This window comes from Pelophylax lessonae (genome assembly GCF_965119305.1).
Source record: "Pelophylax lessonae genome assembly, chromosome: 2".
NCBI classification, from domain to species: domain Eukaryota; kingdom Metazoa; phylum Chordata; class Amphibia; order Anura; family Ranidae; genus Pelophylax; species Pelophylax lessonae.
The window spans coordinates 643482194-643496484 of record NC_138769.1 but is presented as its reverse complement, the minus strand read 5'-3'; the positions used below and the strand labels follow the sequence as shown (position 1 = coordinate 643496484).

Genomic DNA, 14291 nt, shown 5'->3' with positions numbered 1-14291 from the left:
CAATTTGTTATATTTAAAAAAAAAAAAAAAGCCACGGGACCACTGTGGTCTCCCTGCAGAGTTTGAAAGAAAGTCTCCCAGCAGCCGCACATCAGAACGATACTATCAGTTGATAGTGTGTGGCAACCAGGCCGAGGTTGCCACACACTACCAATTGATAGGATCGTTCTGATGTGCGGCTACAGGAGACGTTCTTTCATACTCAGTGATAGTAGGAGCTGGGATGAGCTCCTTTCCAAGCCAGCACTCATAGCAGTGAATTCCAAGGACTTGCACCCCTCTTGAAGCCTGAGCAGCTTACACATTGTTTTTTTTGGCTCTCTGTAGAGTTCTAACATGCCCTTGTGCTGAGTTAGAGCCAGATCTCTACAATTGAGAAACATGAGATTTGATAACAGAGCTATTGATCTGACTCAGGAGGGAGCGTCTCAAACCTCTGCAGAGAGATCACTGCTTCCACATAGATAGCAAGGGTCCTAATCTGCAACTGCTGGTGTTTCCATTTAAGCTATTGCTGCTTTAGAAACAAAACAAACCGTAAAAAAACATTGGACACCTTTTGTTGTGATACACTCGGAATGAATTACTCTAATTTAAATGAAAAGGTCAGCTGGGTTTTAAGAGCTGTGCCATGAGAATGACTACATAAATATTGAGAACCAACAGGTGATGGAGCAGTGTTGGTGATAGCAGTAAGGACATCCTAATTATTTTTATATACCTGAGCTGTGGTTACCTTAATAAATGTGCAAAAATAATTGGTGAAATGTTTCAAGTTTTCTCTGGGACAGCTGCTGTTGCAAAGGACTTGGATGGGACTTTTTTAAGAACTTTGTGGTTGTATACATATGATATACTCAAAGAGAAAATCCCAGAGAGAGTATTTGCAAGTTTGCACTTTTTTTAAGAATTGCACTAATTTGTATTTGGATTGATCTTTTTTCACATATGAACTGCATGGCTTTACATATATACAGTATATATTATACTCGAGGAAGGATAGCGCTGTGAATTTTTATGTTAGCAGGGAGATAATGCCTAAAGTAAACTTGGAAGTAGGTGGTGAGTTTATTGGTTACTAATGGAGAAATATTCTGCACAGGCAGTACCATAGTGAGAGGGCCTTGTCAAATGTACAGAAACAACAATATAAATCAAAACAGGGAGCTCGAGTAACTTTTCACTGCGACTTGCTACACCACTGGAATGGGGAAGAACATAAAGCAAAGAACGGATGACACAAGGTATTGTCATGTTACCTAGAACTGTACCATACAAAATTTAATTAGGATCATGACAGGACAATAGATGACATCAACCAAAGCAACACATGGACTCATGTATGAAAACCAGAGAAAGTGAAAGGTTGTGTACTATAAACCATAATCAGATCCAATCTTTCATTTCTAACCTACTGTACAAAAATGGCAGAAGGGATCCATTTTGTTTTTTTTTCTGAGCAAGCTAAACACTTCCTCCATTCTCCATTCATGAAGCCACCAGGGCAGCATCAACTGCATCAAGTTTGTGCATACTTTGGAAAAATTGACATGCATGCATCATGGTTTAAAGTTATAACACAAGAGTGAGACACAGCATACAATGAAGTGTGTGGCGGAAAGGGGGGGGGGGGGTAAAAGATAATAATAAAACGAAAACTTACATCAGATATACTAACCTTAGAACCCTGGACAAACAATAGACACACAGACAACAGACCACAACAGTACAAGAAAAAAAAGCATTAAAATCAAAAAATAAAAACAGGTTCAAAGCATATTCAATAGCTAATGCTACCAATTAAAAGTACTTGTGGACAACTAAAAGTAATATAAATACAGCAATGCTTGTTAGTTTAAACAAATAAAAGAAACAAAAGCAATTTAAGCAAAATAAATATTTAACAAAAAAAAAAATAAAGAAAAAAGGGTCTGCCCTTAAAGAAGTTATGGTGGATATTACGGGTTTCAGTAGTGTAATCTATACTTACAAACTAAGTTACTGAAAACTAGAAATATAAATGACATCCCTACAAAAGGCCACTAGATGGCGACATTGTACTTACAGTTGGCGAGGTAGCAGCTGACAACAAAGGCAATATTCCTCCACAAGCAATGATGATGTTGTCGACCATTTGAGATATCAGGTGGATAGTGTTATGGACAAAGATTATGTTTTCATTGCTATTGACAAAGTCCATGACCGATTTTGTGGAATGGCTAAGGAGCAGGAAGAAAAAAAAAATGTTTTACTGTAGCTGAGTTATGCTCTTCTTTTGGAAAAAAATATATATTACTATCTTTGTCTGCCACAATCCCACATCTTCCCCCCCCCCCCCATGACCTCAATGCCTACCCATGAAAATGTCTCCCTGTCATTTTCTCCTTAATACAGCATTGGTGATGATGTGATTCTAACTGGCAGACCCGGACACTTACAAATTATGTGGGAGTATGAGTCAGTTTAAGCATGAAAACAGCAGGTAAAACTCTGCTAAGGGCTAAAATCCTTGCAAACTTTGTAAATTAATACTTTTTCACAACAAAAGAGGGGCTTACACTCTGCAGCATAAATATATGTAATTATACCTGTAGGCTGCACAAACTATTACTATTGAATCCTATCAGATAATGGGCAGTCCAAATCAGGTTGCCACTGGTATCCTTTTAGCAGGAGCGCCCTTATAAATTCAGTATAATTATGTCCTCTCAATTATGATGTTTTCCCATCCATGTCATTCCCAAATAATGAAAAGCCCAAGAATGCTATGCAGGCTTCTAATGCCTAAAATAATTTATCCTAATCCCTCTATAAAAACAAATATGTACTAAAAATGATAATCACTTTTTCTAAAATTATAGGTTCCTAGGTTGTCATGCTAATTTAAAGGATGGAGTAGTACTATAGTCTATATGCTTTTCCCCCTAAAGCAGTGGTCTCCAAACTGCAGCCCTTATCTGACCCTTTGAGCACTAGTCCATCTACTGACACCATCAATTGGGCATAGTTCCTGTCGCTGACACTAATATTGAGGCACTATTTCTCCTACTGACACAACTGATGGGGTACAATTCCTTCCACTGTCACCAACATGGGGGCACAATTCCTTCCACTGTCACCAACAATGGGGCACAATTCCTTCCACTGTCACCAACAATGGGGCACAATTCTTTCCACTGTCACCAACAATGGGGCACAATTCTTTCCACTGTCACCAACAATGGGACACAATTCCTTCCACTGTCACCAACATGGGGGCACAATTCTTTCCACTGTCACCACTGTCACCAACAATGGGGCACAATTCATTCCACTGTCACCAACAATGGGGCACAATTCCTTCCACTGTCACCAACGACGGAGCACAATTCCTTCCACTGTCACCAACGACGGGGTACAAATCCTTCCACTGTCACCAACGACGGGGTACAAATCCTTCCACTGTCACCAACGACGGGGCACAATTCCTTCCACTGTCACCAACGATGGATCACTATTCCTTCCACTGTCACCAACGATGGGGCACAATTCCTTCCACTGTCACCAACAATGGGGCACAATTCCTTGCACTGTCACCAACAATGGGGCACAATTCCTTGCACTGTCACCAACAATGGGGCGCATTTCCTTCCACTGTCACCAACAATGGGGCACATTTCCTTCCAATGTCAACAACAATGGGGCACATTTCCTTCCAATGTCAACAACAATGGGGCACATTTCCTTCCAATGTCAACAACAATGGGGCACATTTCCTTCCACTGTCACCAACGATGGGGCACATTTCCTTCAACTGTCACCAACGATGGGGCACATTTCCTTCAACTGTCACCAACGACAGGGCACATTTCCTTCAACTGTCACCAACGACGGGGCACATTTCCTTCAACTGTCACCAATGACGGGGCACATTTCTTTCAACTGTCACCAACGATGGGGGCACATTTCCTTCCACTGTCACCAATGATGGGGCACATTTCCTTCCACTGTCACCAACAATGGGGCACAATTCTTTCCACTGTCACCAACAATGGGGCACAATTCCTTCCACTGTCACCAACATGGGGGCACAATTCTTTCCACTGTCACCACTGTCACCAACAATGGGGCACAATTCATTCCACTGTCACCAACAATGGGGCACAATTCCTTCCACTGTCACCAACGACGGAGCACAATTCCTTCCACTGTCACCAACGATGGGGGCACATTTCCTTCCACTGTCACCAATGATGGGGCACATTTCCTTCCACTGTCACCAACGATGGGGCACATTTCCTTCCACTGTCACCAACGATGGGGCACATTTCCTTCAACTGTCACCAACGATGGGGCACATTTCCTTCCACTGTCACCAACGATGGGGCACATTTCCTTCCACTGTCACCAACGATGGGGCACATTTCCTTTCACTGTCACCAACGATGGGGCACATTTCCTTTCACTGTCACCAACAATGGGGCACATTTCCTTTCACTGTCAACAACAATGGGGCACATTTCCTTCCACTGTCACCAACGATGGAGCACATTTCCTCCCATGAATACCAAAAATGGGCCACTAATCCTCCCCACTGACACCAACGATGGGGCACTATTCCTTCCATTGACACCAACGATGAGGCACAATTCCTTCCATTGACACCAACGATGAGGCACAATTCCTTCCATTGACACCAAATATGGGGCATAATTCCTTTAATTGATACGAACGATGGGGCACTATTCCTCCCACTGACACCATCAATGGGGCAGAATTCTTTACATTGAAACCAACAATGGGGCACTATTCCTTGCACTGACATCAACTGGGCACTACACCCCCCACTGACACCAAACATAAGGCATTTCTACTCCCACTGGCCCTAGTCTGCCCCCCCGCGGGAAATACGCGGGCATTTTATGCAGTACGCCCATACACCTGCAAATAGGTCTGTGTGCATGAGTCCTTACCACATTTTGTTTGAGAATATTTTTGTCTTAAACTTTTTACACCATATATTTATTTCATCTGAGGACTGAACACTAAATTACCTTTGCAGATTTGGGCTATTTCTTTTTTTGTGTTGGTCAACTACACAGCAAACCATACGATGTCAGCTAGAAACCAAATTAGGATTCTGAATATTTAATATCGGGGCTGTTTTATTTTACAACCTGCCTTTCAAGTCACCTGTTCAAAAGACCACCGAGAAAGTGACCATACATTATTTAAAAAACGTCAAGGTAAAATACTTCACCTGAGAAGCAAATTCAGTCTTGGCATGCTGCGTCTAGTGCTCAGGGGATTGACCATAACCTAAATGTTCCAATTAGCTTTCCTCCATCGAGCTTTGCCATAGACACAGTGCGTTCTGACTACATGGTGCCTTCCATATACAGAAAGTGTGTCATCCATTTAAGATGTTCTCTTGTCTATGTTACGATAACATGAATTCTCATGGGAACAAGAGTTCAGCAACAGTTCAGCTGCTGCAAACTTAAATGAGCATAAAAGCACACGGCGCTCAAACATCATTACAAAATCTGAGGACTGAACACTGAATTACATTTGCAGATTTTGGCTATTTCTTTTTTTGTGTGACATTTAGAATTTGCCAATTGTTCACTCTGCACAAGACAAAGTGTGGGACTTTAAAGCCCCGTACACACGTACTGATTGTCGGCCGTAAATATTCGGCCGACGACCGATCAGTCGATTGTAGGCTTGTTAGTATGATGCTTCCGACAGCGCATTTTCGGCCGAACAGAATCTGTCGTGCAGGCATTAAAATATTTGTTGGCCAACACCAGAACGGCCGATTGTTCGCCAGTCAGTACAGATTTTGGCCGACAGACAGCAGATTAGCAAGACTGGGCATGCTCAGAAAAGAAAAAAGACAAGGAAAGTTAACCATCACATGACATCACTTCTGCAGTCGGCTGTTGTTGGCCGACAAAATTCGTGTGCAGTCTTTTGCACTTTTCAGCGGACAGGACATCCCTGGACAAAAGTCGGCCGATCGGTCGGCCGATGATCGGTACGTGTGTACGAGGCTTAATTCTCAAATAATAATAATACACAGATAGGATGGACCTATTGAAAAGCCATAAAACAAAAATAACCCAAAAAGAAAAAACATTTAAAAAAACCATCCGATTCAGGAAGTGCAGGCTCTTGGGTCCCCCAGCAGCCAGTCACATGGTATTTAATGTTAGGATTTTTGCAAAAGAGGAGAATCAGACCTCAAACTGACGAATGCCCAAACAATGGTTGTTTTTACTGCTGCAAGTGAAAATATGGGTTGATTTACTAAAACTGAAGAGTGCAGAATCTGATGCAGCTGTGCATGATAGCCAATCGGCTTCAACTTCAGCTTGTTCAATTAGGCTTTGAGAAAAAAAAAGGGAATCTGATTGGTTTGTATGTAGAGCTGCATCAGATTTTGCACTCTCCAGTTTTGATAAATCAACCCCCAATAAGTCTAGAAGATGATGGACATTGACAAAATACACTCTCTGTTTGTATATTTTATCTCACTCTCAAATAAAGTTGGGTATACACAAGTAGAATTTCGTTTGACATTTTTTGTTGTAGGAAAATAGCAAGAAAGTTTGTTCCTTTTTCGAATTATTAATGGGGTCAAATTGACGTTTGTTTTTGATCACAGTGACAAGAAAATTTGAAAGGGCAATATAGAAATTTGTACACTCGAGAAAAAAATTCTAACAGTGTATGCGGCTTTTGTCCAGTAAAGTCCATTTATTACAAAGTTGAATGATAACCCCTAGGTGTGAATGGTAAGCAAATATGCGGCTTCCGGTGGGTAGGCCTTGGCACCGAGAGGCCGAATATTTGTGTACCAATTTGCAGACATAGCTGTGCCCAGAGCACGCGCTCTGCACGCTCCCAGCACAGTTACTGGCGGCTAATGTTACAACAATGGGTTGGGTAAAATTCCTCTCTAAAGTTGCAGAGATTAAGAAATACCTAGCAGGTGACAGGGCCCTATTTCATTCAACCCAGAATAGGAAATGTGTATTGCTGCATACATTTTTTTAAATACAGTAGTCAGTGTTTTACTGGGTTAGTTGCAGGGTTTTAAAGTAATATTATATGTAAGAACAATGTAGAATGTGGTTTTGGATTATGAAGGCAGAACGTTGGGTTCAAAAGTGTAAGTGGAGTGATGAAAAATGGTGTATGATATGGGCTACATGGATTCATTACTCCCCACAGATATAACTTAGAATAGGATGTACAGGATTATTGAATGTTAATAATGTATACTTATATTTACCTACTTATTTATATAGGCTGAAATATATATTTTGTATATCCCCAGTTTTGCCAGAATGTACACTTACAGTAAAAACATTACATGTAATTCATAGTGGTATTTACCATAGTTTCCCACCCTTTCCAATGCCGATACCCCCACCACTTTAATTCCCCCATTTATCCAAAGTATATATGTGTAATAATGCATGTTTGTTTTATCTACATTTATACTGGAAAATTAATAATAAAGATACACAACAATAATGTGGTTTCTCCCTCTATTTTATGCTACTATTCAAGACAAAATATGTCGACCCCTTTCCCAGCATGGAATGAGTTTACAACAGTTGTATCTCACCAGTTTCCTAGAAGCTGCTAAGGGTGATTCCAAACTTTGCCCCCCATGACACATGCACGTTAAACCTATAATTACAGCTTGACTATTCAAAAACAATGAGAAATTATGAACTCTGTCTGCACTTCATCTGCTAAAGAAACATGAATACGTAAGAGCGTGATCCCATGGTTGCTCACTGAACAATGTAGAAAGACATACACCCCTGCCTCTATCGTATTTTGGGGCCAGATGTAAGGGCACATTTTTTGCTTATGCTTTAAGAAGCACTGACTCCTATCTTTCCACAACATCTTTAACATGCAAGTAACATTATTCAGCAAAATGTGTTTTACCTCCTCCACACGTGCACATCTGTTTCTAAAGCAAACAATAAGTCTGTGAGAAGTCGCTGGTGCATTGGGGACCACTTAAACTCTGGAATACGGAACATTGTGGTTCGTGGACCTGGGCTGAACTGCCGCCTTTGTTCTTCAGTCATTGGCATCCCACGGAATCCCAAGTCAACACGTAGGTCCCGTTCATGTTGGCTGACAGAGCGGCCCTGGACTGCCTAAAAACAGAATAGCAATAGGTTTAGCATTAAATATCAGTGTATCAGTATTAAACTATTTCTCATGAGATTTCACAACTTCGTCCAAGAACATTAAAGAACTTCAAGTTGATAAAAACGGTTTCAAGCTGATTTACATGAAAAGCCTACTGAAATGCGATTAAGACAACTGAACCCAATATGACTGCCAGGTTTACACAAACTGATATGCACAAGTAACCAAGTAGAACTCTCAGCACATGTGAGCGCCTGTCCTGGTTACAACTGTGTAACAGGGAATATACCCTCATGTTAAAGAGATTTTCTTGCCATGTTTTTTGGAACAACCTCTGGGGAAATCTCCCCAACAAAGCACACACAAAAACAAAAAAAAAATAAAAATCACCGACACAAAAGGGGGTTCTAACCACTCCACACTTTATTAAAAAAAACAAAAAAAAAAAAGTTGATGTTGCGTATACAGATACCACATATGACAAGCCTCAAAACTTCATGCACCCACAAGCCTTCAGAAAGAAATGACACTCAATTGCCCATAAGTGATGCATTAAAGGCCTTGATAGCTTACCAATTGAGAGTTAATCATAAAAGATGGCTCTACAGTCACTCCTCTCACTCTGGCATGCGTAGTGATACCCACTTTGATGTGCAATTGTCAATTGTGAACACGTGCACTTCACGTATGTTTATGTACATGAGTAGCTTTTACATTTTTTCAGAGTATTTTTTTAATTCTTTAAATAAACTGATTTTTTTAAACTAAAGGATAAGGGAGAGGGACACACAAGGGCACAGTGGAGAGGATCTATTACTGTTCAAGGTCATAAGCAGTGGCAAAAGGGTTTTTAAACACTTTTTTTTTTGTTGCTAATAAGTCCCCTATTTCAGTGGTCCTCAACTCTGGTCCTCAGGGCCCACTAACAGGCCAGATTTTAAGTATTACCTTGGGGAGATGCAGACTAGAATACTGCAATCACTGAGCAGCAAATTATACCACCAGGGATGTATTTCAGTTATCTTGCAAACCTGGCCTGTTAGTGGGCCCTGAGGACCAGGGTTGAGGACCACTGCCCTATTTGATAGCATAGTGTGCTGGTGTTTTTTTTTTTTTTTTTACACTGTTCAGTTTCCCATGGGACAACGCACATGTAGTACTTTGTCCTCCTAGGTGCCATGTATAGCTAGTTGTGATGTTGGATAGGGCATCTCACTCAACGCATGGCTAACTAACATCGCGCAGCGGCTTTGATAGTGAGCGCTTGTCTCTGGCTCCCAACTTTCATATTTGCTAGCATGGCATGGATCACAAATGTCATCCAGAAGGTTATTTTTATTGAAGAATGATCACATCACAGAAAGAAAGGTGCAGTGTTTTAGGGCCACGCGTTACCCCTTTGTCAGGTCCTGCAAAAATCCATAAGGTTGCACCTTTCTTTCTATGATGTGATCATTCTTCAATACAAATAGGCCTTCTGGATGACATTTGTGATCCGTAGTGTACTAGCAAATATGAAAGTTTATCTATGGTTGTTCAAGTTTAAAGCTGGATGTTGCTGCAGCACCCGTTACTTTCAAGCTGAATCCAGGAACCCCGTGCAATGGGAATAACAACATTGTCTCTGGCTCGCAGCACTTGCCTGAGGCAAGCACCAACCACAAGGAATGCAGAAGGATGGGAGGTTCATGTGATAATTCTGCTTTAAAGAAATATTAGGGGTCTTTTATATCTAATGTTATTTCTGCACTCTCTTCAAGTAGGTTGAACAAAAAAAAAAAAATTGCTCAGTCAGCTGTTTTTCTATCTAAAGGTGCTAAGGTTTGAAAGAGATTTGTTGGTCTTCAGTAGGGATGGGCTCAGGCGTGTTCTGATCGCTGTCCCAACCCACCTGAGCAGTCCCTCCAGGAAGCCCTCACTGCACACCACCAATTATAGGCAGTGAGGCATTTCCCAGCCTCCAGCTGCACATGTACTCGCTATCTATGATTGGACGTGTGAAGTGTCAGCTTCCTGGCGGGATTGCTCAGGTGGGTTGAGTCTATGATCCGAACGCACATGAGCCCATCCCCAATCTTCAGCTGCTTGCCATTTTGGCCGTAAGCTTGTTTACATGTTGGTACTGCCATTGTCACCATAACTACTACTAATAAAAGGGGAAGACACACAAACAGGGTCCACTACAAAGTTAGGAAAACCCCATGATATGCAATGGGATATGCATATTCCGCATTAAAATGCACACAGAACACAATAATAAATTTGGGGGTAAGGGGTGCCTTCTCAAGCTGCACAGTCTAGAGCAGTGATGGTGAACCTTGGCACCCCAGATGTTTTGGAACAACGTTTCCCATGATGCTCATGCACTCTGCAGTGTAGTTGAGCATCATGGGAACTGTAGTTCCAAAACATCTGGGGTGCCAAGGTTCGCCATCACTGGTCTAGAGGATCTCAACAAGTTTCATTTAATATATACAGGGGTCTTGTTTTGAAGGAGTCAGATATTTTATCACTGATCAGATCAGCCTCCCTTACTGCATTATAAGGACAATGATTATCTATCAAGAACTTGGGATGAGACAGTCTCACTTGTCTTCACACATTGGGATCGTTGAGATCATTAATGCAGCCAAAAAAATCAAAATGGCAAAGATACAAAAATATACATAAGAAATAGCTGTAAAATGCTCATCAAATGCAGGCTGTAAACACATTAATGCCTTAGCCTATCATGGTCTGTTACCCTTTACACACTTAGCACCCTGTACTAGATGTGGGCTGTGAGTTTAGAGTAACAGAATGCTAATTATCCCTGTGAGGCCAATGAAGCTGCCAAGCTACACTGCACAGAAATACTAATGAAGGAACATGGCCCGGAGCACAGGTCCCATGATCACTCTGTATAGTAAGAATCACCTGTCTGACTGACTATGTAGAGCTTCAGATCCATTATATTCCACACACAAGACCACAGCACCGTAATCACCGTGCTGTTACTGACAAGGCCTGGGGCTTGTCCTCACCGTTGGTCCAGAGTCTAGAAATCGGACAATGAGCAAAATGTTCATCTCCACCATAGAGGCAAGGTAAAGTATCATTACCATTGATAACACAACCCCCTGTAATGTAAGAATTCCATGATAATGGGCCCATTATATGCAACACATGCACCTAAGCAAACTACGACAAGCATTAGAAAATTAGAAACCATGGATTTTTCCAAATCGGTCAGCTGGCACAACTCCAGTTTACAGGATAGAACTACCCTTTATACAACCCCACTAGCTCTTAAAAGATAAATGATAAACGTCTGTCCAACTGGGACAGGCACACACTGATTGAAATGAGGCTGCCCAATGCTAAACTGGCCGAATTTCAATCCATCTTTGGCCACCTTAAGTCTCGGCATGTTTCTGTGTGAGGATGAAGAAAATCTTGTGCGTGTATGCAGGAGTTATGTCAATTGAGCCTGGCCAATTACAAAGCAGAAAAGCAGAAGACTTCAAACCCAGAAGAAGAAACGGAGAAGATGGAAGCATTGGTGAAGGAGGTCAGCACTGGACACCAGTGCTGCAAAGGTCGCACATTATGGTAAAAACCTTCTGGAGGTCCAAAATTTTGAAATGAGTCTGTCAGTTTACTTCCACTTTAAGAACTAGCACTTGACAATTAATGCAGAAATCCTGAATCTAAACAAGTAGTGCCCCCACTGCTCACAGGTGAGCTGGCTAGCTGTGTGAATCTCTGGGAAGGGGGGCACGCCCTGTCATTGCTGCAAAAATCAGATGAATAAGAAGTCGGATGGCTGCTCTCCCACAGAAGATAGAAATGAGCTTCATTCAAATATCTATAAAAGCATAACACCACCTAGTGGTTTTAAGAAAGCACGTTTATCATGTGAAAAACATGAACCTTTTTCCTCCCCTGTCTGCAAGCTCATCGGTGTTATGCTTTTATGGATATCTGAATAAAGCTCATTTGTATCTTCTGTGGGAGTGCATCCATCCGACTTCTTATTCATCAAATGAATGCAGAACGTTTGGAGTTTAAGTGATACTCTTATTGGTTATACTAAGTTATTAAAGATGCTAGCTTTCAGGACATCCCTTTTGCCCCATGTTCAAGCTTTATACAATTTGTTAAAGTATGTACCTCTATCGGAATTGAGGTGTAGGACACTATATTAAACTCAAAAGCTATGTAAATTTATTAACACTGTGCAAATCAGGGCTTAGAATATATGAAAACGAAAAATCCCTCCCAAAAAAGAGTATTATCCCAGCTGCTGGAATCCTCCTTTACCTAAAGGTCTCAAAATGATAGTCCTTATTCCCAGCGCTAGAATATCCACATGTACAAAGTTTCTTAATCAACAATCCACTTGATCTTCTTACCAATATCTTAAATGCTCACCAGACCCCTCTTATAAATTGGATCAAATCGTACTTGTGCTCAACAACAATCAAGTGTCACTCTCTCCTTATCCCTCCACTGTTTCTCATACCTTTTGTGCAATAGTTCCTCATGGACATATAAAAACAAAAACATCATATCAATTGATACTATCAAACCAAAACCATTCTCCCCACTTTTTATTTATTGTGCTCACATAAACATGTATTGGTATCACACTACACCAGGGGTCTCCAAACTATGGCCCTCCAGTTGTTTAGGAACTACAATTCCCATCATGCCTTGTCATGTCTGTGAATGTCAGAGTTTTACAATGCATCATGGGACGTGTAGTTCCCCAACAGCTGGAGGGCCGTAGTTTGAGGATCCCTGCACTACACTAAACAATCTTCCACCACCTTGTGTTCCCTCATGCAGTGGAGCATTACCAAGTACTTGCAACCACAATAGGTCTAGAATGCACCCAATCTTCACTCTCCTCTTCTCTGTTACCTTCTCCAGAGTCACCAATCCACCTTATAAAAAAGAGCTTTCAACAGTGTGGTATTTTTAAGTAAAACTGCTTACGGAGACCAAATTGATTGTAAGCAACCAAGCGCTTAATGAGGAGAAACTCTCACAATAGTATGGTAATGCTGCTACGTAATACAAATCATACATATAAAAAGAATAATCAAACACACATAGGTAAAATATTCCTGTAGCGCAAGGGGAGACCACAATCCAGCCCCTCCCTACCAATTCGTCAGCTGACACTGACAATATGTAAAAAAATCACCAATGGGGTACAGTTCATAGATTGATATGCAGCATTAGTCCTCAAATATCGGTTATAATAAGCAGACTGTCGGTGCAGATGTATGGGGTCACCAAACCGTCACCACTTGTGTTCAGAAGGGGGATAAGCAATGCCCACTCACCAGCTCCATATGCTCAGTCACTCTTGTGACAGAGCGAACAGGCAGATAAAGCAGCTTCTCTCAGGCTTCCAAACCGGAACAGTAGCGCAGGACCACTCAAGTGTGAGACATGCAGAGGAAGAGAAATTGCTCCACTAGTGTAGTATCGTTAAACACTTCACTTTATTAGCATATAAAACATATTGCACTCACATGTCTCAACTGGATAACAGCATATCAAGAATGGAGATGTTCACCCTTCGGGATCGAGACCCAGGCTCCACGCCGTGGGTTTGCGCGCCTTTCCTCTGCATGTCTCACACTTGAGTGGTCCTGAGCTACTGTTCCGGTTTGGAAGCCTGAGAGAAGCTGCTTTATCTGCCTGTTCGCTCTGTCACAAGAGTGACTGAGCATATGGAGCTGGTGAGTGGGCATTGCTTATCCCCCTTCTGAACACAAGTGGTGACGGTTTGGTGACCCCATACATCTGCACCGACAGTCTGCTTATTATAACCGATATTTGAAGACTAATGCTGCATATCAATCTATGAACTGTACCCTATTGGTGATTTTTTACATATTGTCAGTGTCAGCTGACGAATTGGTAGGGGCTGGATTGTGGTCTCCCCTTGCGCTACAGGAATATTTTACCTATGTGTGTTTGATTATTCTTTTTATAAGTGTGGTATTTTTAGTTAAAAACATATACTGATTTTCCAATATGCTTACATATAGAAGAGAAAGATCACACACCCATTCAAAGATGGCTGCAACGCAACTTCCAGTTCCTGGAATGAAATCACTTCCTCGGCATGT

At 41.5% G+C, this 14291-nt stretch overlaps 1 protein-coding gene across 4 annotated transcripts in view; it reads right to left on the bottom strand.

Moving 5' to 3' along the window:
• Positions 1 to 14291, bottom strand: part of NBEA (neurobeachin) — a 1052497-nt gene that overhangs the window by 589240 nt on the left and 448966 nt on the right. For 3 of the 4 annotated variants that reach the window (XM_082246613.1, XM_082246612.1, XM_082246611.1), the window contains exons 23-25: positions 7951 to 8168; positions 2066 to 2219; positions 1664 to 1687 (exon numbers count right to left, since the gene is read on the bottom strand). In XM_082246613.1, coding sequence (XP_082102739.1) covers positions 1664 to 1687; positions 2066 to 2219; positions 7951 to 8168 — 396 coding nt within the window. The remainder of the gene's footprint in view (positions 1 to 1663; positions 1688 to 2065; positions 2220 to 7950; positions 8169 to 14291) is intronic. The other variant, XM_082246614.1, reaches the window with a different exon arrangement.